At 39.6% G+C, this 21,160-nt stretch overlaps 2 protein-coding genes across 2 annotated transcripts in view; both read right to left on the minus strand.

Annotated features, from left to right (window-relative positions):
* Nucleotides 1–1,369: 1,369 nt before the first annotated feature.
* On the minus strand, nucleotides 1,370–3,427 carry LOC107729938 (zinc finger and BTB domain-containing protein 14-like). Its single transcript, XM_016540675.1, has 2 exons — nucleotides 3,403–3,427; nucleotides 1,370–2,453 (listed from the first exon to the last, which is right to left on the minus strand). Exons 1-2 carry the CDS (start codon nucleotides 3,425–3,427, stop codon nucleotides 1,714–1,716), a joined length of 765 nt encoding a protein of 254 aa, XP_016396161.1. The 3' UTR covers nucleotides 1,370–1,713.
* A 383-nt stretch (nucleotides 3,428–3,810) lies between these two features.
* LOC107729939 (band 4.1-like protein 3) overlaps nucleotides 3,811–21,160 on the minus strand; it is a 56,804-nt gene continuing 39,454 nt past the window's right edge. The window contains exons 14-27 of the mRNA XM_016540676.1: nucleotides 18,792–18,848; nucleotides 17,005–17,219; nucleotides 15,665–15,712; nucleotides 15,298–15,333; nucleotides 14,432–14,620; nucleotides 12,694–12,792; nucleotides 11,930–12,511; nucleotides 10,163–10,285; nucleotides 8,791–8,871; nucleotides 8,041–8,133; nucleotides 7,427–7,525; nucleotides 7,254–7,334; nucleotides 5,950–6,056; nucleotides 3,811–4,643 (exon numbers count right to left, since the gene is read on the minus strand). Coding sequence (XP_016396162.1) covers nucleotides 5,955–6,056; nucleotides 7,254–7,334; nucleotides 7,427–7,525; nucleotides 8,041–8,133; nucleotides 8,791–8,871; nucleotides 10,163–10,285; nucleotides 11,930–12,511; nucleotides 12,694–12,792; nucleotides 14,432–14,620; nucleotides 15,298–15,333; nucleotides 15,665–15,712; nucleotides 17,005–17,219; nucleotides 18,792–18,848 — 1,805 coding nt within the window. The 3' untranslated portion in view covers nucleotides 3,811–4,643; nucleotides 5,950–5,954. The remainder of the gene's footprint in view (nucleotides 4,644–5,949; nucleotides 6,057–7,253; nucleotides 7,335–7,426; nucleotides 7,526–8,040; nucleotides 8,134–8,790; nucleotides 8,872–10,162; nucleotides 10,286–11,929; nucleotides 12,512–12,693; nucleotides 12,793–14,431; nucleotides 14,621–15,297; nucleotides 15,334–15,664; nucleotides 15,713–17,004; nucleotides 17,220–18,791; nucleotides 18,849–21,160) is intronic.

Below are 21,160 nucleotides of genomic sequence, written 5' to 3' on the forward strand. Positions count from 1 at the left end.
TTTTATGTATAATCATTTTCTACTGTTTTAAATTAATTTTAAACCTCTTAAATCAATTTTTAAATCATTTTCAGTTTTAAATTCCTTGTTTTATTGTTGTGATCATTTTTTCATTTATTTTATGTAAAGCACTTTGAATTACCATTGTGTATGAAATGTGCTATATAAATAAACTTGCCTTGCCTAAATCAACATGCAAGAAATCTGTACGATTAATCGGATCTTTCTGATCTTCTATGGTGTCCTTTCTTTTCCAGTTTCATCCGGTTAGTTCGTATTTTCTGTAAGCATAGTAAATGAGCGTCTAATTAACCATTTGCATCAGAAGCTGCAAATTAAAGCAGACTTCTAATGATCTGCGCACTGAGTTAATGTCTAAACTCAACTGCAGATGTGAAGTCTCTTCGTACCGGAGGATCTCACAGCGGCATCAGAATGCATGTCACACCTGAATGGTTTCAAGTTCCTCTTGTAATCAACTGCGAAAAATCAGACACAGCGCCACCTACTGGAACAAACTCACCTGAACATGAAGAACACCTGCTTATCTTCTGTCATTTCAAAGATCATTCACAGGAATTTATTAAGATGCATGACTTTTCCACTCATGAAAATCACAATCTTAAAATCCCCCAATATTCCCTTCACCGGAGGAAACGGACTTTAAATCAAAACGTCTTAAAGCCGTTGATCTCCAGTGAATATTTCTGTAAACATAAGATTCAGTCTTTAAAACAAACAGCTTTAATGTGATGATTTGGTGACAGTTGCATAAAGAACTACTATTTTAACAGGGTTTCTGCAGGCTTCTTAAATCAAGAAACATTTACAGGAGAAATAACACGATGTGAAATAATTAGTCTTGTTTTATGAGAATTTGATCAAAATTAAATGAGTTTATGGTTAAGAAAAAACAATTATCTACCAATGGGCTTAAAAACATTACTTAATTCAAACAAGTTTTCGTTCCCCATTGAGATATTTGTTCTTGTTTTAAACGTAAACAAACTCACTCAATTTTGTTACATTTCTCAGAAAAGATTTCATGTGTTCTATCTGCATCGCAAGTATCTTGATTTAAGCATGTACTGGAAAACAAGACAAAAACACTGAAGAAAATATTAGTTTTAAGAGTACATGCAATATTTAATGCCAAGACTATCTGCTCTGATTTAATTAAGACTTTTTCAGACCGGTAGAAGCCCTGAAGAAGAACTAGTCTGACCAACTAGACGTTAACCAAATTATCCACATTTTTATTAAATTAACTTCAGTTTTCTAGTAAAAATGACATGACTAACTCATGAGACTAGTCTAAGCAGTGCGACCAATCGCAAGCTGCTGAGGGAAGAACAAGAACCAAACAACCGACGATTCCCCAGTCTTTTATTACAGCAAATATATCTGCATGTGCAAACCATCACAGCCTTTCGCAAGAATCGGATGGAATGATTGACCCGAAGCTTGTTCCATCCATCCGTTAACATCACAGAGGTGTCTAGTTTACGCTGTACAGGCGAAGGGAAGAACAACTCATCGTCCATCAGCTGCCATAAATACATTTAGTATGAACTGTACAATAAGAGAAAACGTCTGCACCATTTACATATAAAAGAAACAACGAAAAACAGTGTAAATCATGTTTAAAATTATAAGAGAAAAGTCACTAAGATCTGCGATTGGAACAGTTCAGAGAATGAAGACGAGCAGTAATTATGAGCAGGCGATGGACTCCAGCTGCTGCTCGGCCTCGGCGGCCATTGCTGCGGCCTGGAGCTGCTCGGTCTCGCTCTGCAACTGCTTGCGCTCGCTGTGCATGTTGTTCTCGTGTCTCTTCAGATCGGACGCTTTGGCGAAGGCCTTGGTGCAGGAGCCGCACACGAAGGGCTTCTCTCCTCGGTGGCGGCGCTCGTGGTCCTTCAGGTGCGACTTGTGTTTGAAGGCCTTCTCACACATCTGGCAGCTGAACGGCCGCTCGTTGCTGTGCACACGCTCGTGTTTCTTCAAATCCGGCGCGCGGATGAACGACTTCCCGCAGGCTTCGCAGCGATATGGCTTGAAGCCCGTGTGGATCTTCAGGTGCTCCTTTAAATGCGCTTGAGTGGTGAAGGCTTTGGTGCAGATCTCGCAGACGAACGGCCGGTCGGCCGAGTGCAGCTTCTCGTGTTTCCTCAAGCGGTTCTCGTCGATGAAGCTCTTTCCGCACACTTGGCATGCCAGCTGATCGCGGTGGCCGTAGAGCAGATACTCAAACTTCATATCGGCGGCGGCAGTCGTCCATCCCGGCGGCTGCTCGTCTTTAACATCGCCCATGCTTTCGGTGAACGAGAGCGTTTGGGTGTGAGCCGCCAGCTCTTTGGGTTCTCCGTCCATTGCTTCCACATCTTGATCGTAGCAGCTCACTTTGTGCTCCTCCTCCTGCGCCAGCACCTTCAGGATGTCCTCCACAGAAACTGATATATGATGTTACAGATTCCGTGAGCTCGTCCAGATCGTTGGTGGCTGCTTCAAAAACACTCCAATCAGTGCAGTCGAAACAGGCTTGTAATGCCTGCTCTGTTTCGTTGGTCCATCTCTTTACAGACTTTACTACAGGTTTAGCAGATTTAAGTTTATGCCTGTAAGTCGGTATAAGATGAACCAGGCAGTGGTCAGACAGAGCCCCAAAGCTGCTCTGGGGACCGAGCGATATGCATCCTTTATTGTGGAGTAACAATGGTCCAGTATATTACTGTCTCTGGTGGGACATGTAACATGCTGTCTGTATTTTGGCAGTTCACGGGAAAGATTTGCTTTATTAAAGTCCCCGAGAATGATTAAAATAGAGTCCGGGTGTTGTTGTTCTGTCTGATGAGGCTTTAGATAAAAATACAGTCATTTATAGGATTTGAAATGTTAACCTATTGACCTACTGAACAAAAAACGTCATAATTTTTAGTTTAGTTTGCAACGCAAAACAACCAGGTGAATAAAATAAATGTATGGAATTAAGCAAGAAATTGTATTGGCTATTTACCCTTAAAGGGACAGTGCACTAATAATATTAATAATAATAATAAATTCTGTCATTATTTACTCACCCTCATGTCATTTAAAACATGTTTGTCTTTCTTTCATTCTTCATTAGAACACAAAATAAGATATTCTAAAGAATGTAATGTAACCAAACAGTTTTGGGTTCCATTGACTACCATAGTATTTTTAGTCTGTACTACGGAAGTCAATGGGACCTGAAACATTTATTTTTAAAACATTTTTCAAAACACCTTCGCAGAAAAAGAAAAAAATCATACAGGTTTGGAATGACATGATGGTGTGTAAATCATTACAGATTTTTAATTTCTGGGTGGACTATCTCTTTACTGTGATGGTGAATGAAAATAATTTAATTAATTTTTTTACCATGGTACTCCTGAATGATTGCCATATTCCCGCATCATGGTATTTACATGGTACAATCCTAAAAGATTACAGTACTACCATGGCGCATGTCCAAAAACGTGATATTACCATGGTATCATTTCCCAAAACACTGGCAATACCATAGTACATTTTGAATCATCACCAAATGAGTTCCGGGTTATGCAAACAGTCACATTCTATCTGATGACATTTTATGTGGTACTAATTGGAATAATTTCAAAATAACTGGATAAAGTCCTGTTCTGGCAAATCTTTAGATATCTGAAATGGTTCGGTGAAATACACAACTATATAATAATCATGTATAACACAAAAATTGATTTGTTCTTTGAATTTGTTTATTGAATTTTTATGTCAGAAATACTATAATGAATGCATATTCTCTTCACTCATGTCTCAAAGGGATGAATGGAAACTGCAAAATTGTCAGAAATGGAATTGAGATTTTATTGGAGTTGCTTGCGTGGGAAACAGTCAGCAGGGCGGCGACGCTGCATTGGAAAACAAACAAGGACATAAACACACATGGGCTTCGTCTGTACAGTTTAAGGCTCAGATGTGGCACTCGGGGCAGGGAGAACTCTGGGATTGATATTTCAGGTCGTCATTACAACAGCTCTCGGAGAGTTTCATTCCTCTAAACTCAATGTTGACAAGCGACAGTTTTCAAAAGGAAACAAAAACAGGTGTATGATTCAAGTAAAAACAACATAACACGTCTCTAACATACATGTGTGGCATATTCATATTCTCATAATGAACATGTGTAATATTCAGATCAGAGATGAGGGTGACACGTGTGGATGGCACATCTTTGCAAGGATTTTTTAATTCAGATTTTATTTTTTATTCAGTAGGATAAACAAATGTAGATATCTGTAACTGCTATATTTCTTCTCACACATTCTTCAGTCCCTTTATGACTATACACTGCACTCATATAGTATTTACTAAAATGTCTATATACTGTAGTCTCCTCACAAAAAAGCAGAATTGTTCCCTTGTCATGCAGTAACAGTGATCCAGTGCGGCAGACGGCGCCTGTAAGCGTGTGAGTGTGTGCATGTGTGTGCGTGTTACTCCAGACGTATTCTGATGAAGTTTGCTGCGATTCTTTCGTTTATGCTGCTGTTCCCGTGGTTGATTTCTCTGAAGCAAACTTCATTTTCCACAGCGTGAACACATGAGTTCCTCCAGAAAGCGTGAAGATGATGTTAATCCTGCAAATGAATAAAACAGAACATTCAGTCAATATCAGGAACACTTTGTGCTTTCTGCAGACTCAGTGAAGGAACAGAGAGAACCTTCAGAGGAGCAAAGCATGACATCGGCTCAATCAGTGATGATGTCAAACACGTCATGCATTTCAATATTACACTATGATGACAACATAACATAAAAATACAGGCCCTCAGTAACATGCCTCCATTCAACATTATATCACTAAAACTAAAGATCTACATTTTCCTCAGGAAAATGTCAGTGGTGTTTCCCGTGCAAAACTCACTGCAACAATGTGTTCCGGCTGGTTACCAGGGCATTGCTATGTGGTTGCTATGCTGTTCAGGGCGGTTGCTATGTGGTTGTTATAGTGTTCTTGGCGGTTGCTATGGTGTTCTGGGTGGTTACTATGTGGTTGCTAGGGTGTTCTGGACGGTTGCTAGGGTTGTTATGGTATTCTGGGTTGTTGCTAAGGTGTTTTGGGTGGTTGCTACGTGATTGCTAGCATTGCTATGGTGTTCTGGGTGTTCTTGGTGGTTTCTTTGTCGTAGCTAGGGTTGCTATGGCGCTCTGGTTGGTTGCTAGGGTATTATGGGTGCTTACTATGTGGATGCTAGGGCTGTTTTGGTGTTCTGGGTGGTTGCTATGGTGTCCTGGGTGATTGTTACGGTGTTCTGGGCAGTTGCTACATGGTTGCTAGAATTGCTATGGTGTTCTGGGCGTTACTAGGGTGTTCTGGGTGGTTACTATGTGGTCGTTAGGGTTACTATGGTGTTCTGGGTGGTTTCTAGATTGATTTTGGCGGTTGCTAGGTTGTTATGGTGTTCTGGGTGGTTGCTAGGGTGATCTGGGCAGTTGCTGTGTGGTTGCTAGGGTGTTCTAGGTAGTTGCTATGTGGTTGCTATGATGTCTGAGCTATGGATGCTATTTAATTCTGAGTGGTTGCCCAGATTAGTAAACAGATTAGTAAACAGCTAGTCAACACTATTAATCTCTGTGAACGTCCTCATGTGGTCACATGACTTATGGAGATGATCTGCAGTACCGCTCTCTACCAGCAGAATGCAGTGTGTTCAACCACATCTGCTCCTGATCTCACACACAGACGATCATCATGTTATTCTGTTAGAGGTGTGAGTAGTTAGTTCACATTCTGAAAGCAGCAGTCAGACGTCCGCAGATGTAAACAGCCAAAGCAGCACCGGTGTTAGAACAGCAGCCAATACCAGTGCTCCAAAGCGCAGCGCAGCCAATCAGCTTGCAGTCAGCCAAGCCTACTCAAGCTGTGATTGGCTGTGGTCTTACCTGCATCACTCCTCCGGCGTGATCTCCGTCTCTTTATGCACCACCACTTTGGTCACTGACATGTCGGGATGTTGTTCTTTAGCCTCTTTAATGGCCTGAGCCAGAGCCTGACCCATAGTAACACCACATCATCATCATAGGCCACGCCCCCAACACCCACATCAACATCACAGCAATTAATCCGAATAATTAATCTGAATTAATTCCCCCATATGTCCCTGCTTGTGCTCTGAGATCGAGTTCTGAGAATTTGCATGCAGTACCTAAATTCCGACTGGTGTGGGTGGCAGGGCTTTCAACATCTCAGCTCCTAAACTCCGGAACAAACTTACACAAAACCTCCGTGCTGTCTCTTCACTCCAGACCTTTAAAACTGTTCTCAAAACTCACTTATTTACAATATGTTTTGTTAATTGATTGTAGCAGACTGCCTCAATTTTCAGCTCTATGCTTGCTTTCGTTACTTTTCTTGGATTATATGATCTCTTTCTGCTCTATTTGCTTGATTATGTGACTGTATATCTGTTGTTCATGTTATCTATCAACTTTATGTAAAGCGCCCTTGGGTCCTTGAAAGGCGCTATATAAATAAAACATATTATTATTTATTATTATTATTATTATCACAGCCACGCCCCTCAACACCAACATCACAGCCACACCCCTCAACACCCACACCATCACAGCCACGCCCCTCAACACCCACACCATCACAGGCCATGCCTCTTAACACCCACATCATCACGACAGCCACGCCCTTCAACACTCACATCATCACAGGCCACGCCCACAACTACTCCTGTCACGTTCATGATAAACACTGATGCAAACTGCTGAATCTAGTCATTAGAGTTCATACAGGATCATTCTACAAAACCACAGTCACCATCTGCAAACAAACCATCAGATGATCAACTTTACTATGTTATGACAATACAGTAATCTTTCTGAACTAAAATCCAGCAACTTATGCAAAAATTATTCAATCTTTTTATCTTTTTTTCAGGAAGTAATCTCTTAAAGCACAAGTTAAAGTCTTATTTTGTAATATTCCTCTTATGTTTTATGTTGTTTGTTTAGAGGATGATCTTTAAATGTCAACATTATTACCATGATGTTTTTGTAGAAATATCAGCATGAAATTTAACATATAAGTTCACATTCTTAAGCACAAGGCCTGTAATTTCACATTAAAATGATCTAAAGGAATAATTATACTTGAATTTCTTTAAAACTGTAGAAGAGGTGGCATTTGATAGAATGACCCTGAAGGAACCGTATTAAAGGCTCACCGAAGGTCTCACCTCGTCATGATCGATGTCTGCATCTCCTGAGATCACGATTCTCTTCTCAATCCGTGTTTCTGAGATGCTGCCCTTCACCATCTGTCAAACACACACACACACACATCCGTTATGACACTCGTCTGTCAGACGCTGATGGTTCTGATGGTCAGTAACGCAGCAGCGGTCAGCACCTTGGTGATGTGTGTGGTGGTGGTGGTGCTGGTGGTTTCTGATGTGATGGTCTGAGCGCTCAGCAGAACGCCAGGATCAGTGTCTCCGTCCGTCTCACCCTGCAACGATTATTAAAATTATTACAATTTAAATCAGCTGTTTTCTCTGTGAATATCTGTTAAAATGTAATTTATTTCTGTGATCAAAGCTGTATTTTCAGCATCATTACTCCAGTCTTCAGTGTCACATGATCTTCAGAAATCAGTATAATATGCTGATTTGCTGCTCAACAAACATTTCTGTAAATGTAAAATTCCTGATGAGAAATAAAATAGACTCAAATGAGTCACTAGTCATCATTCAGTAAGAGTCTAGAGCTGTAAAATGAATGAGGAGCAGCTCAGAGCAGCCGATGAGAAATGTTTGAGTTCATACTGAGATCTCTGACTTTGGTTTCTTGGCTGATCTGAGCACAGTTCGATCACAAAAGATCACAGAAAACCTTTACTCAGGAGAAACATCCGAGACTTCAACAGACATCTACATTTAATCTCACTGCTGTCTTGAAGGAGCGTGTCTGAGATGTGATTCTTCAGTGTGTTTGTGGTGGATGAGATGAGTGTGAGTGACACACCTGCAGGGACTCGTATGTGATGGTCTTCATCTCCGTGTGGATCTGTGTGTCCGTGTCTCCTGACAGAGTCCTGGAGAAACTCACCACACCTGACTGCAGAACCACAGAGAGAAGAGAGACACACACTCACTCTCACACACACATTGAAACACACACACACACACACACACTCTCACACACACTCAGTCTCACACACACACACACACACACACATTGAAACACACACACACACGCGCGCACACGCGCACCCGTGTAATGAAAACTGAATCTTCTCATAAGAAGCTCTTTGTCAGTCTAAGAGTCATCACAAACACACACGGTATGCCGGCGCTAGTGAGGAGAGAGCGGATGTTAGGGGTTTCAGGTTTGGGGTCAATCTGTTGGTTTGGGGTCGCGGGGTCATGAGGTCACCTCTTTACCGGCGGTCAGTTCTACCGCCCCACTGTGACCCTCAGCCACATCCCTCTGCTCGGACGGGCTCATGTTGGGTGACTGCTCATCATCATCATCATCATCGGTGGACAGAGAGAAGCTCTCTCCTCCAGACTCACTGTCGCTGTGGGAATCGGCCCTCGCGGGGCCCGCATGTGTGAGGGGCCCGGAGAAGTTAGCCGAGTTTACACTGCCGGAGTCGCTGGAGTCGTCGTCAGACTCATCGAGGGACTGCACTGAGCTCAGCGGCTCCACACACGCAACACACGCTTGATAATACAGCGCAGGCTCCAAGGGCCCCTCTGGAGGTTCAGGTACCTGAGGCTGGTCCAGCGGTTCCTCTGCCGGCGGCTGCTGATCCTCTTCTTCAGCCGGATGCCTCTCTGGACTCTCTGAAGGCTGTCAGACAAATAAAGAATATATGATCAACAGGCAGAAAACCAAACAGAAACTGAATGATCTGCTTTTATATCATCTACAGCTGTTAGTAAAATACAGCTTTGTCTGTTTGAATGGAAATAAACTAACATCTCTAGAACTGTTCACCGCGATCACACTACAATAACATGTCAAACCAGCAATAATCACAGCATTAGTTTAGCTGCTTTAGCTCAAATCAAACTCTTCAGCACAAATGTGATTGGCTCATTTGACTGAAAGGTGGGACTTCCTTTTATTATTATTTATATTCTATTATAGCATTCATTTATATTATATTTTTATATTTTCAGTATATATTTTATATTTAGCTTTTATTTCAATTTTAATCATTTTAATACTTTTCCTTATTTTACTTTTAATTTTCAACAAATAGTTATATTTAATTTTATTTTAAGCTTTATTTAAATTGAAAATGAAAATTATTTTAATAGTTTTAGCTTTAGTTAGTTCCAGTAATATATATGGAGTTTATTATTTTTTACCTTAATTTGCATTTTGTTTTTGTCTTTTCCAGTATAAATACCGAAACATTCCTAAATAAAAATACATTTACCTGAAAAGAAAAATTACGAAAGATATTAATTCTCGTTTTCTGATAAAAATGATCAAAATTAATCAAGTTTATGGTCAATGGAGTAAAAAATAATACTCTTGTTTTCCATGTGAATTAAGTTGATTTTTCTAACCAATTTTTTATTCTTGTTTTAAGTATAAACTCACTTCATTTTACTAAATGTTTCAAAAAACAAGACTTAATATCTTAAGTAATTTTTGCTTCTCCAGTAAATGTATCTTGATTTAAGAATATTTAGATATTTATACCGGAAAAGACAAAAACAAAATACAAAAGACCAAATACTAAGCACAGTATCAACACTGCTCCTGTTTGATGCTCAGCTCCATTCAGTTCAGTTATGAAGTGCTTCTGACAATCACTATTGATCTAAATGAGGTTTACAGAGTAGCATCTCTGAGGTGTTTGACTAAAACCTTGAGAGGAACATGAGAAGCTCTTTCTCCTCCTTATTCTGTCCTCGTGAGAACAGATGAAGGAACAGATCTGCAAACTGAGTCTTTACAAAAGAACTGTTGCTGTAAATCAGAGCAGAGATGAGAGATGGGCTGAATGACACGATGTCTGACAGACACGAGGCTGATCGAGGACAGACGCTTAAACGCCGCGGGCATCAGAATATATGAACTCAGATCGATACGCAGGCTGGTTTCTAGAGTTTCTCCAGAGCTGCACCTTGTGTAAAGCCTGCGGCTGCACGATCAGAGCCGGAGACGCAGACGCAGACGGAGCCCAGCTGCGAGTGGACTGCAAGAGCGCCGTGAGCTCAGGAGACATCTCATCGAAACTGGGCTTAGGCTGAACACAGAGAGACACACAGCGTTAAACACACACACACTCACACGCACACACTCTCTCTCACACACACAAGAGCATTCTGGGTAACTCAGGGGATGAAGGGTCTCATTTAGGGCTTATTCATAAGAGAACACCTGCTGCACTGTATATGCATCGTGCAAAGAATTCACTTAATAATTTACAATAGGAATAATGCATTTTTTTAAATGCATTTTTTTTGGCTTAAAATCAGAGTTTAGTCTCATTTACAGGTCAAAAATAAAGCTGCATGAATGATTTTCTTCACCAAACACACCAGTGACAAACGCTGAGTTTGAGTGGATTGGTTTATGATGCGCAGTGCCGTTTTTTATAACTTTTGACCAGTAGGTGGCGCTAACACCAAACTGATGCAATGATGCCTACAAAAGTTCATTTGCAGAAGTGCTGCATCGCCAGCAGATTTGTTCGTTTTTTATTAGTCTGGGTCTGAAGATCTGATTTTTTCTGGTGTTAAAACAGAGTAGACACGTGGCCATCATTCAGATGAATGATGAAAGCATTCTGCAAACATCCAGTAATATATGGAGTTTCACACTGCAAACAATGATTTCTTTCTCAGTATTGTTGTCTTATTAACATTACTTGAGACATTTACTAAGTCTTATTTTTGGATAAATTGAGTGAGTTTATGCTTAAAACAAGAAAGATTATCTGCCAATGCAGTCAGAAACATAAACCTGTTTTCTTTGTGAGTGTTCTGACCCCGCCGGCAGACATTTATTCCTGTTTTAAGCTAAAACTATACAATTATTTTCAGAAAACAAGGCTTAATATCTTAAGTAATTTTGCTTTTCAAGTAAATGTATCTTGGTTTAAGTATGTTTAGGTCAGAGGTATACCATTTTTTTAATATTAAGGGCCAAAATTCAAACTTGATTGAGGTTCGTGGGACAAACGTAAATTTTGCCTTTGGTTTAATATAATACAATTGTATTAAAATGTTTTAAATTTGATTGTTTATTACATTTTTAATACATTTTTTAAATAAATTAAACAAAGTAGATTAAATAATTATAACTCTGCTTCACGTCGTACCTAACAACGCTGTTATAAACTCACTGTAAACCACAGCTTCACGGGGCTTATTGCTTTAACCTAATATCAAATGTGGTTATGCTTCTCAAGTAAATGTATTCTGATTTAAGAATGCTCAGATATTTGTACTGGAAAACAAGACAAAAATACTAAGCAAGAAAATCATGTTTGTTTTTTTGCAGCGAGATGAATGAAATCACATTCATGTATATTGAAGAGCTTCTGCAGCCGTTTGACTCGTGATCTCTGAAGATAAAAGAGACTCTCTTATGAATAAACCCTGGGATCCAGCAGCAGGCAGAGCGCAAGACAAAGATGCGTTCGTTCCTCAGTCGTGACTAAAGCAAAGCAGCGGCATTCTCCAAAATAATAAAGAAAACGTGCTCCTGCTCTCAGGGTCGGCGAGAAGAGGCTCAAAACAACAAGCAGCGGCAGCAAATCACAGCCGGAGGGATTCGTGTCAGAACAAAACAACCAAACTCAAATCAGGAGCGCGTGTGGAGCTCTGGAGTGTGTCTGAGATCTCAAAGCCAGGCCGAGGACGAGCGAGACGTCGGGAAATCCTACCACTCGAGCCGTCGGAGACGTTCCGCTGAGATCCACAGGAGAGCGGAGACGCATCTTACTGAACTGCTCGGACACAACGGAGAAGCCTTCTTGAGATCTGGGCTTGTCTTCAGGAGGCTCGGCGGATGTGAATCTGTAGCTGGCGATGTGTTTCTTCTCTGGAACCTTCGGGGGGACTTTTGGTGGTACTTTAGGAGGAGCGTCTTCTGAAGAACCAACAGAAGGAACCTTTATGGGTTCAACCTTCCCTCTGACTACCGTAGAAACCTTTTCTGGCACCTTCGGAGGAGTCTTCTTTGGAGAAACCTCTTCGGCTCCGACGGATGAGGGTCTTTCTGGAGGAAACTTCTCCTGTACTATGCTAGAAACCTTCTGTGATGTCTCCGAAGCTGTTTTTGTTGGAGGAACCTCTTCAGATGTGACGGAAGAGGGTTTTTCTGGTTCCGCTGGAGGATGTTGTTCTTCTACTACGGTGGAAACCTTCTCTGGTATCTTACGAGAAACCGTTTCAGCTCCGGCTGGAGGACGTTTATCTGGTTCAAACGGAGGAACCTTGTTTATAATGACCCACCCGTCAGACTCCTACATGTAACACACAAAGATCATGTTAGCAGGCTGGAGTTAAAGCACCGTTAGTCACGCCTGATCCATGAAGACTGAGACACACAGACGGATGCTGCTGAGCTCAATGACACACACCATTCATCATGATCATGAGCATCTGATGAGGAGTCTGAAGATCATGTGATGAATGGATCACCTACCACATCAACCGTCAGACCGTCCTGCGGCTCCAGAGCTGCTGCTGCTGCTGCGGTCACTTCCTGTGACTCCACCGCTGCTTCCTGTGTGACCTGAAGCAACACAGATAAACACAAACGATGGAGCTGAACTCAGTTGAGTTGTGAATGCACTACAAAAAAGGATTTTTCCATTTAGTATTTTTGTCTTGTTTATTAAGATATTAAGTCTTGTTTTCTGAAAAAGTTATCAACATTTTGTTAGCTCTTGCTTAAAATGAGAAAAAAATTATGCCACTGGGGTAAGAAAAATAATCTTAATTTAAAGGAAAAACAAGATTATTTGTTACCCCATTGGCAGATTTTTTTCTGGTTTTAAGCAAAAACTAACACATTTTTTTTTTGATATTTTTTTAATGGAAAACAAGACAAAAATACAAATTTTTTTGCAGTGTGGGACTTTCTGTTTAACAGTTAATAACCAGTTTGTGCTTGTGCTGAACATCCAGATCCCATCACGTGTGCTAATTATTTTTAATAATAATTAATTTAAAAACACAAAAATCATGACCAGGAGTTTTGATCATAAATGGCTGCAAGAAATGTAAAAATTAAATAAATAATTAAATGTGAGGTTTGTATATAATATATGATTATATATAGATAATATATTAATATAGATAATATATGATACGATATAAATAAATAACACTCAAAAAGATATATAAGACATTTAAGAGGCAGTCTTTGCAAAAAAGTGTTATGCTATTTTTCTTTAATAATAATTGATTATAAAAAATCATAGCAAGGAGTTTTGATCATCATATAAGTACTACAGAAATTACATAAATTAAGAAATATTTTTTTGTGAGATTTATAATAATGAAATTGGAAAAAATTTAATTAATTACATAAAAATAATATATGGAAAATGTAATATATATATAAAAAATTCTAATATAATATAATATATAAAAGAATAAATGAAATAAATGAAATATAAACTGAAAAAGTTAAACATAATACTCAAAAAATAAATCTATATGTAAATAAATATAAAATACATTTTAAATAAATAAATACATAAATGTTTTATAAATAATATATAATATAAATCTCATAAAAAGTTATATTTTCCCAAACACATTTTCTCTCTCTCACACACACACACACACACACACACACATATATATAAATCTGACCACTCAAAAAATTTTACAAATAAAATTAGTGCCACATTCTTTGAAAACAATTCTTATGAAAATAATTCTCCTCAATTCAGAAGGATGTTGAGAGAATTCTTCAGAAGCACAACACACAGATGCTGATCAAGGACAGGATTTTTCCCGTCTTTCCCTCTGTCTGGTTTTATGTAATGATTTTCCCTGATCTGAAGTGCTTAGAGCAGCTAAACGCCGGATCCCTGAGTGTTTCTGGAGCGGATGAACTCTGATTTTACTGCAGCCACAAAAACAAAATCAAATATAGCTGCAAGCAGCGATGGCGGGCCCAAGCCGTCAGTGCAAACGCCACCCCGGAGGCATCAGGAGAACGGTGCACAGCGGGCAATCAATAGGGCCCTGCGCCTTTCTGGCTTGGGCCCTAATAAGAGGCTTTCTGTCGACGGCAAATGGTTTGTCACTCTCGTCTGAAGCAGCTCCATTCAGATCCATTTCAAAGACCGGTTTCTTTTAAAAAACAGCCACAATTACAGAAATTACTCAGAAGAACCCACTTTAGCTGCAGAAGACGTGGATCTCACCTCGTCCGGCTCCAGCGGCTCGATCATGGGCGCTTCATCCAGACGTGGAGACCGCAGCGGAGACGAGGACAGACGCTTCTCCCACTCGGTCAGCCCCGTGTGCTCCGGTCCTCCCTCCAGGAACGTGCGCTTCAGCTCGCTGATGTTGGTCTGATGCTTCAGCAGCTCGTCTGGCGTTTGCTCGATCTCCTGAACAAACACAACAAGCAGAGATTCGTCCGTATTCCAGGCTCTGGTGCTGCTCGCTCAAAAATTACTGATCTTTCTTTCTATGAAATGAACGTACTATATTTTAGTTTGATCATTTTAAAAAATTTAATATTTAGCATTTTTAGGGGATTTAAAAATTGTATTTATGGAACAGTTATGATCCATTTATTACCTGTTAACCATTTTATGAGCATAGACCTGAAACTGTCAAAAATCTCGACTGCTTTGGAGCACAGATTTAAGATCGATCCCTTTTTAAAGAAGACACTATATATATATATATATAATTGGAGCACATTTTACAACAAAATACCATTGCAAAAATTCATATGTAATTCAATGTGTTACTTGCTGATTCTTTGTAATTATTTGTGAAATTTGCTAGTGATTTCTGAGTGAAAATTGTTTCTACACTAATTTTTTTTCAGTGTACACTAAAAAAAATTATATAGCATTTATTTTTGAAGCAATTTTCACTCAGAAACCACTAGTAAATTTCACAAATAATACAAAAATAGTAATTAACAAAGTAATTGAAGACTGAAATAGTATTTTCTTGTAAAACAGAATCTAATAATCTTTATTTACAATTTTGAAAAATCATTTAAGTGGAAAAAAAGTGTTTTAATATTTAAGTAGAGATTGTTGAATCTTACCAGCGTCTTTGCTTCAGATTCGTCCTCCTGATCCGACTGCACAAAAGACACAAAAAGCGTGAAATTATGACACCGATATGAAGGAATGAGACGTTTGGGATCAACAGGAGGCTGAACTCATTAACATCACAAGCTTAATGTTTCCGTCTCCAGAAGAACAATTATGATTATTGGCCATTATCAGATTAAAGTTTAATAAGAGCATCAACAGCTCTGCCGTATCTTAATTAGCAATCTAATTACTGTAATCGTTCATTGCATTCGTGTTTTTTCTGCCATGCACGAGTCTTCAGTCTGACGTCAGAGATCTGATCACGTCTGTCGTTATTATGTGAGGTCAGATGAGAAACCAGCTCAGATCACAAACCTCGGTGGCCGTTAATTCTCCATCGACAGCTGTGTCTGTGAAATCAGTCTGATCCAGAGAAAGCATGAACAGAGAGAGAAGCAGACCACGGTAAAACACGGTAATGTTACCATGGTTTCCTGCATGGAATGAGGAAAACATTGACATTAACCGTGCTGCCCGATATTTTTGTGGAAACCGTGATACATTTTATTTTTCAGGACTCACAGATGAATAGAAAGTTCGAAAGAGCAGCATTTATCTGAAATAGAAATCTTTTGTAACATTATAAATGTCTTTACTGTCACTGTTGATCAATTTAATGCGTCCTCGATGAATAAATGTGTTAATTTCTTTAAAAAAATGTGTCTATTTGTCTACAAACTAAATCATTTGAACTAAAACATGCATGATTTCCAAAGACTGGTCACACTTCAGGCATCATATCTTCCTCATATGTTAGTTATGAGCTGTTATTGATGATGATGTTTGATCAAACACCTGAGCTGTGCTTCAAATCAAGCTTTAAGGGAGTTAGTTAGGGTTAGTCAGGGTTAGTTTACCCATGTGTCCTGTCGGGCCGATGTCGGTGGGGTAGTTAGTGTTAGTCAGGGTTAGTTTACCCGTGTGTCCTGTCGGGCCGATGTCGGTGGGGTAGTTAGTGTTAGTCAGGGTTAGTTTACCCATGTGTCCTGTCGGGCCGATGTCGGTGGGGTAGTTAGTGTTAGTCAGGGTTAGTTTACCCATGTGTCCTGTCGGGCCGGTGTCGGTGGGGTAGTTAGTGTTAGTCAGGGTTAGTTTACCCATGTGTCCTGTCGGGCCGGTGTCGGTGGATTAGTTAGTGTTAGTCAGGGTTAGTTTACCCATGTGTCCTGTCAAGCCGGTGTCAGTGGGTTAGTTTACCCATGTGTCCTGTCAGGCCGGTGTCGTGGATTAGTTAGGGTTAGTTAAGGTTTGTTTACCCATGTGTCCTGTCGGGCCGGTGTAGGTGGATTAGTTAGTGTTAGTCAGGGTTAGTTTACCCATGTGTCCTGTCGGGCTGGTGGGTTAGTTAGGGTTAGTTTACCCATGTATCCTTTTCAATCCGGTGTCAGTGGGTTAGTTTACCCATGTGTCCTGTCAGGCCGGTGTCGGTGGATTAGTTAGGGTTTGTTTACCCATTTGAGCTGTCGGGCCGGTGTCAGTGGGTTAGTTAGTGTTAGTCAGGGTTAGTTTACCCGTGTCCTGTCAGGCCGGTGTCGGTGGGTTAGTTAGGGTTAGTTAACCCGTCCTGTCGAGCCGGTGTTGGTGGGTTAGTCAGGGTTAGTTTACCCGTGTGTCCTGTCGGGCCGGTGTCGGTGGGTTAGTTATGGTTAGTTTACCCGTGTGTCCTGTCGGGCCGGTGTCAGTGGGCTTGGCAGCGACAGTTCCGTGGCTTTCGTTATCTCGTCCTCTTCCTCCAGCACCGACACACTCTCCACCAGCACCGGTCGCGTCTCCTCACGCGTCTCCTCCACTTTCTTCTCCGGCGTTACCGTGGTGATGAGGTCACTTATGGCAATGCCTTTGGCTGTGCCGTACAACGCCGTACCCATCTCTACACACACACACACACACACAGTGTCAGTACTGCATCTGCTTTCAGAGTGAACACTGACTGCATTATATTACTGAGTTAAGACTGTAGAATTATTTTATTCTGTACATTTACTACGGCATCATGAATCTTTATGGTTGTGATGTATTAATTAAGCATAAACTCAGTTCATTATGACAACAAACACAGACACACACACACACACACACAAACCGCAACACACACACACACACACACAGCGCAGCACAGCACATCCATTCAGTCACATGTGAAGAGGTTAGACAGTCATTACAGAGGTCGTTTATGAGAACTAGTTTAATTATAATCACCAAAGAGAAGCTGGGTAACGAAAAGTTACCAAAAACTAAAAGACTGTTTCTGGTGCAATAAACCCTGACTAACGTCACACTGACGTGCACTTAAACATGCAGAATGACAATAAAAGCATGACTAAGCAGATCTCAGGGAATATAAATGAAATGTTTCTGGATATGGTGCTTTTAATGTCTGGAACTTCAAAAGTCAATTTTTACCACAAAGTTTGCAAAAGAGATCATTGTAACGTGTCTAGGATGTGATCATGATGGATTCACTGTGATTCAGTGTTTGTTGCTCTAAAAGCTCTAAAGAAGCCGTAATTACTGCTGATTGTACCGCAGTACAATACTGAGTGATTTCTACAGAAGAACTGCGTTTGAATATGATGCTGGTTAAGTGATGCAGTGCTAGTTTTCCTCATTTATGCCTGTAATATTGAACCTTGCATGAATCAATAAACAAGAACAATGATGCACACATGATGATGTTTCCGTGAGAACAGATACAGACTCATAAAACCCTGAAAGATCAACATTTCGGTTTATTTTAACCAGCCTCTTAGAGACATTCACAGACCCAGCCCTCTGACAGTGACGGACGCAGACCAGGGTCATTATAGTTAACTAACTGAAATAAACCACTTAATAAAATTATTAATAATTAAAAAAAACTATTAAAAAAATAATCAAAAAAATTATTGATAAAATAATTATCAATACACATGAGTTATTATTAATATAAATGATATGAAATAATTAAATATAATTATTAATAAAATATTAATATTAAAAATAAATAAAATTATTTTAAAATTAAATAAAAATTTTAAATAAAAATAAAACATTATTTCAGCAAGTTGCCAAAGCAACATTTCTCATTTTCACTTATTTTAACCTGATAATAACTAAAACTAAAATTGAAATAAAATGATTAAAAACTACATCAACATATATACAGTATATATATATAAACACACAACAAAAGTACTAAAACTTTAACTAAATTTAAAATAAAAATGTGAAATATAAAATTAAAACAAATTCAAAATATTATTAAAAGCATTAGTATATGATTGTAAAAAAACACTGACGCAGCAACAGCATGTGCAAAATCAAAGGCATCTGAAGCAGAAGCGCTAGAGCACCAGCGCATGCCTGCCGCATGCACACGCAACCTCAAACTATCAGAATCAAACAAGCAGACGGAGAGGCTTCTGTATCTACAAGCGTCAGGGATACAGAGAAACGTCTCTACCTGTTGGTCTAGTGCCATTTACATTGACTGTCGCCGTGTTGACTGGCGTCCGCTGAGCTGAGGAGGTTCACACACACACACACACACACACACGTCTGAGCAAACACAGTATCACAGACACTGACGCACACGTCAGACTAGATCACATGCAAAAACATACAGTGACCTGAAAGTGTCTGTTCACCTCAGTCACGTTTATAAAAGTCTGAATTCCTTCATCAGATCAAGTGCAGGATCGTTTCTCTTCTTCAATGTGTTTGAATCAGGGCTATTATAGTAAACTGAAACTAAACCTAATCCCATAACAAACAACGTGAAATAAACTAAATGCCAACTGAAATTAAAAAAAAAAATTTATTAAAAAAAAACTTAAACTTATTTTATTTCAGCTAGTTGCCAAAGCAACATTTTTCATTTTATTGTAACTTAATGTACTAAACAACTAAAACTGAAATAAAAATTAATAAAAAATAAGTAGACATGTTTTAAAAAACACAAAATAAAAAAAATAAAAAAACACTGTTGTATAAAAGTTTAACTAAAATTAAAATGGAAAACATAAAAATAAAAACGAATTCAAAACATTTAAGAAAATAGTAGTATCTCACCGATACTAAAATAACACTGGTTTGAATGATCTGGTGTTTTGATGATTTTTAGTGGATGCATGAAGTTCGGAGGAACCAGAGATAGAGAGAATCCCATTAATTATCTTCATTAATTACATTGTTTTCATCTTCAGCTCTACATCTATTGGTTTAGCAGTTCAAACACAACAAACTATTGTTTGGAACATTTTCTGATTAAGTGTGTTTGTGCATGTTTATTCACAACGAATTTAACTTGCATTGATATTTTATATCTGATGCAGTGATATTCAGACATTTATGTGTGTGACTGAAAAGGCCAAATACTTTATAAGGCCACTGTACCAAACACTTGAGCCAGTTATTATCTAGATAACAAGTATTCTCTAACTATTAGTCAAAAAACAAGAGAGTAACTTAAAAAACCTTTCACCTTAAAGTATATAAACCCATCGTGATGATGTTGTATTAATTTAATCAGACGTTTAACGAGAAGATAATTAAAGATGCAGCAGACTCTCTACACTGAACACATCCAGCCTGTTCATTCATACTATGAGTCACGTGTGTTAGTATTCAGTAATGCGCTCTGAGACCGCCGGTTTTATGCTGCAACACAACAGAAATTCTCCAATTTAACCAAAAGCAGGAAATGAAACAAACTCGTTCCAGGCCCCAGGAGCCGAGATTACAGGTTAATGAGCCGAAAATCCCTGTCCTGCCGCGAGCCTCGCTTCTGTCTGCAAACACTTTCATAACAGAAGAGAAAATAAAACTGGGCTGTTCAGAGAAAACAGACGTCTGCTAATGACTGATACTGAGGATGAGGAGAGCAAACAGGACATGAAGCAAAGCAGATGACAGACACTCAAACTCCAGTGAGACTCAATGAGATAATGACATATCTGCAGATACACAGATAGAACGATAAAATGATAGACAGACAGACGACAGACAGACAGATAGATAGACAGAGACAAACAGACAGACAGACAAACATACAGACAGACGACAGACAGACAGACAGACAGACAAACATACAGACAGACGACAGACAGACAGACAGACAGACAAACATACAGACAGACGACAGACAGACAGACAGACAGACAAACATACAGACAGACGACAGACAGACAGACAGACAGACAAACATACAGACAGACGACAGACAGACAGACAGACAGACAAACATACAGACAGACGACAGACAGACAGACAGACAGACAAACATACAGACAGACGACAGACAGACAGACAGACAGACAAACATACAGACAGACGACAGACAGACAGACAGACAGACAAACATACAGACAGACGACAGACAGACAGACAGACAGACAAACATACAGACAGACGACAGACAGACAGACAGACAGACAAACATACAGACAGACGACAGACAGACAGACAGACAGACAAACATACAGACAGACGACAGACAAACAGACAGACAGACAGACAGACAGATGACAGACAGACAAACAAACATACAGACAACAGACAAACATACAGACAGACAGACGACAGACAGACAGACAGACAAACATACAGACAGACGACAAACAGACAGACAGACGACAGACAGACAGACAAACATACAGATGACAGACAGACAGACAGACAGACAGACAAACATACAGACAGATGACAGAGAGACAAACATACAGACAGACAGACAGACGACAGACAGACAGACAGACAGACAAACATACAGACAGACAGACGACAGACAGACAGACAAACATACAGACAGACGACAAACAGACAGACATACAG

Source organism: Sinocyclocheilus rhinocerous, unplaced genomic scaffold (assembly GCF_001515625.1).
Source record: "Sinocyclocheilus rhinocerous isolate Xijiao unplaced genomic scaffold, SAMN03320098_v1.1 scaffold2835, whole genome shotgun sequence".
Taxonomy (NCBI): domain Eukaryota; kingdom Metazoa; phylum Chordata; class Actinopteri; order Cypriniformes; family Cyprinidae; genus Sinocyclocheilus; species Sinocyclocheilus rhinocerous.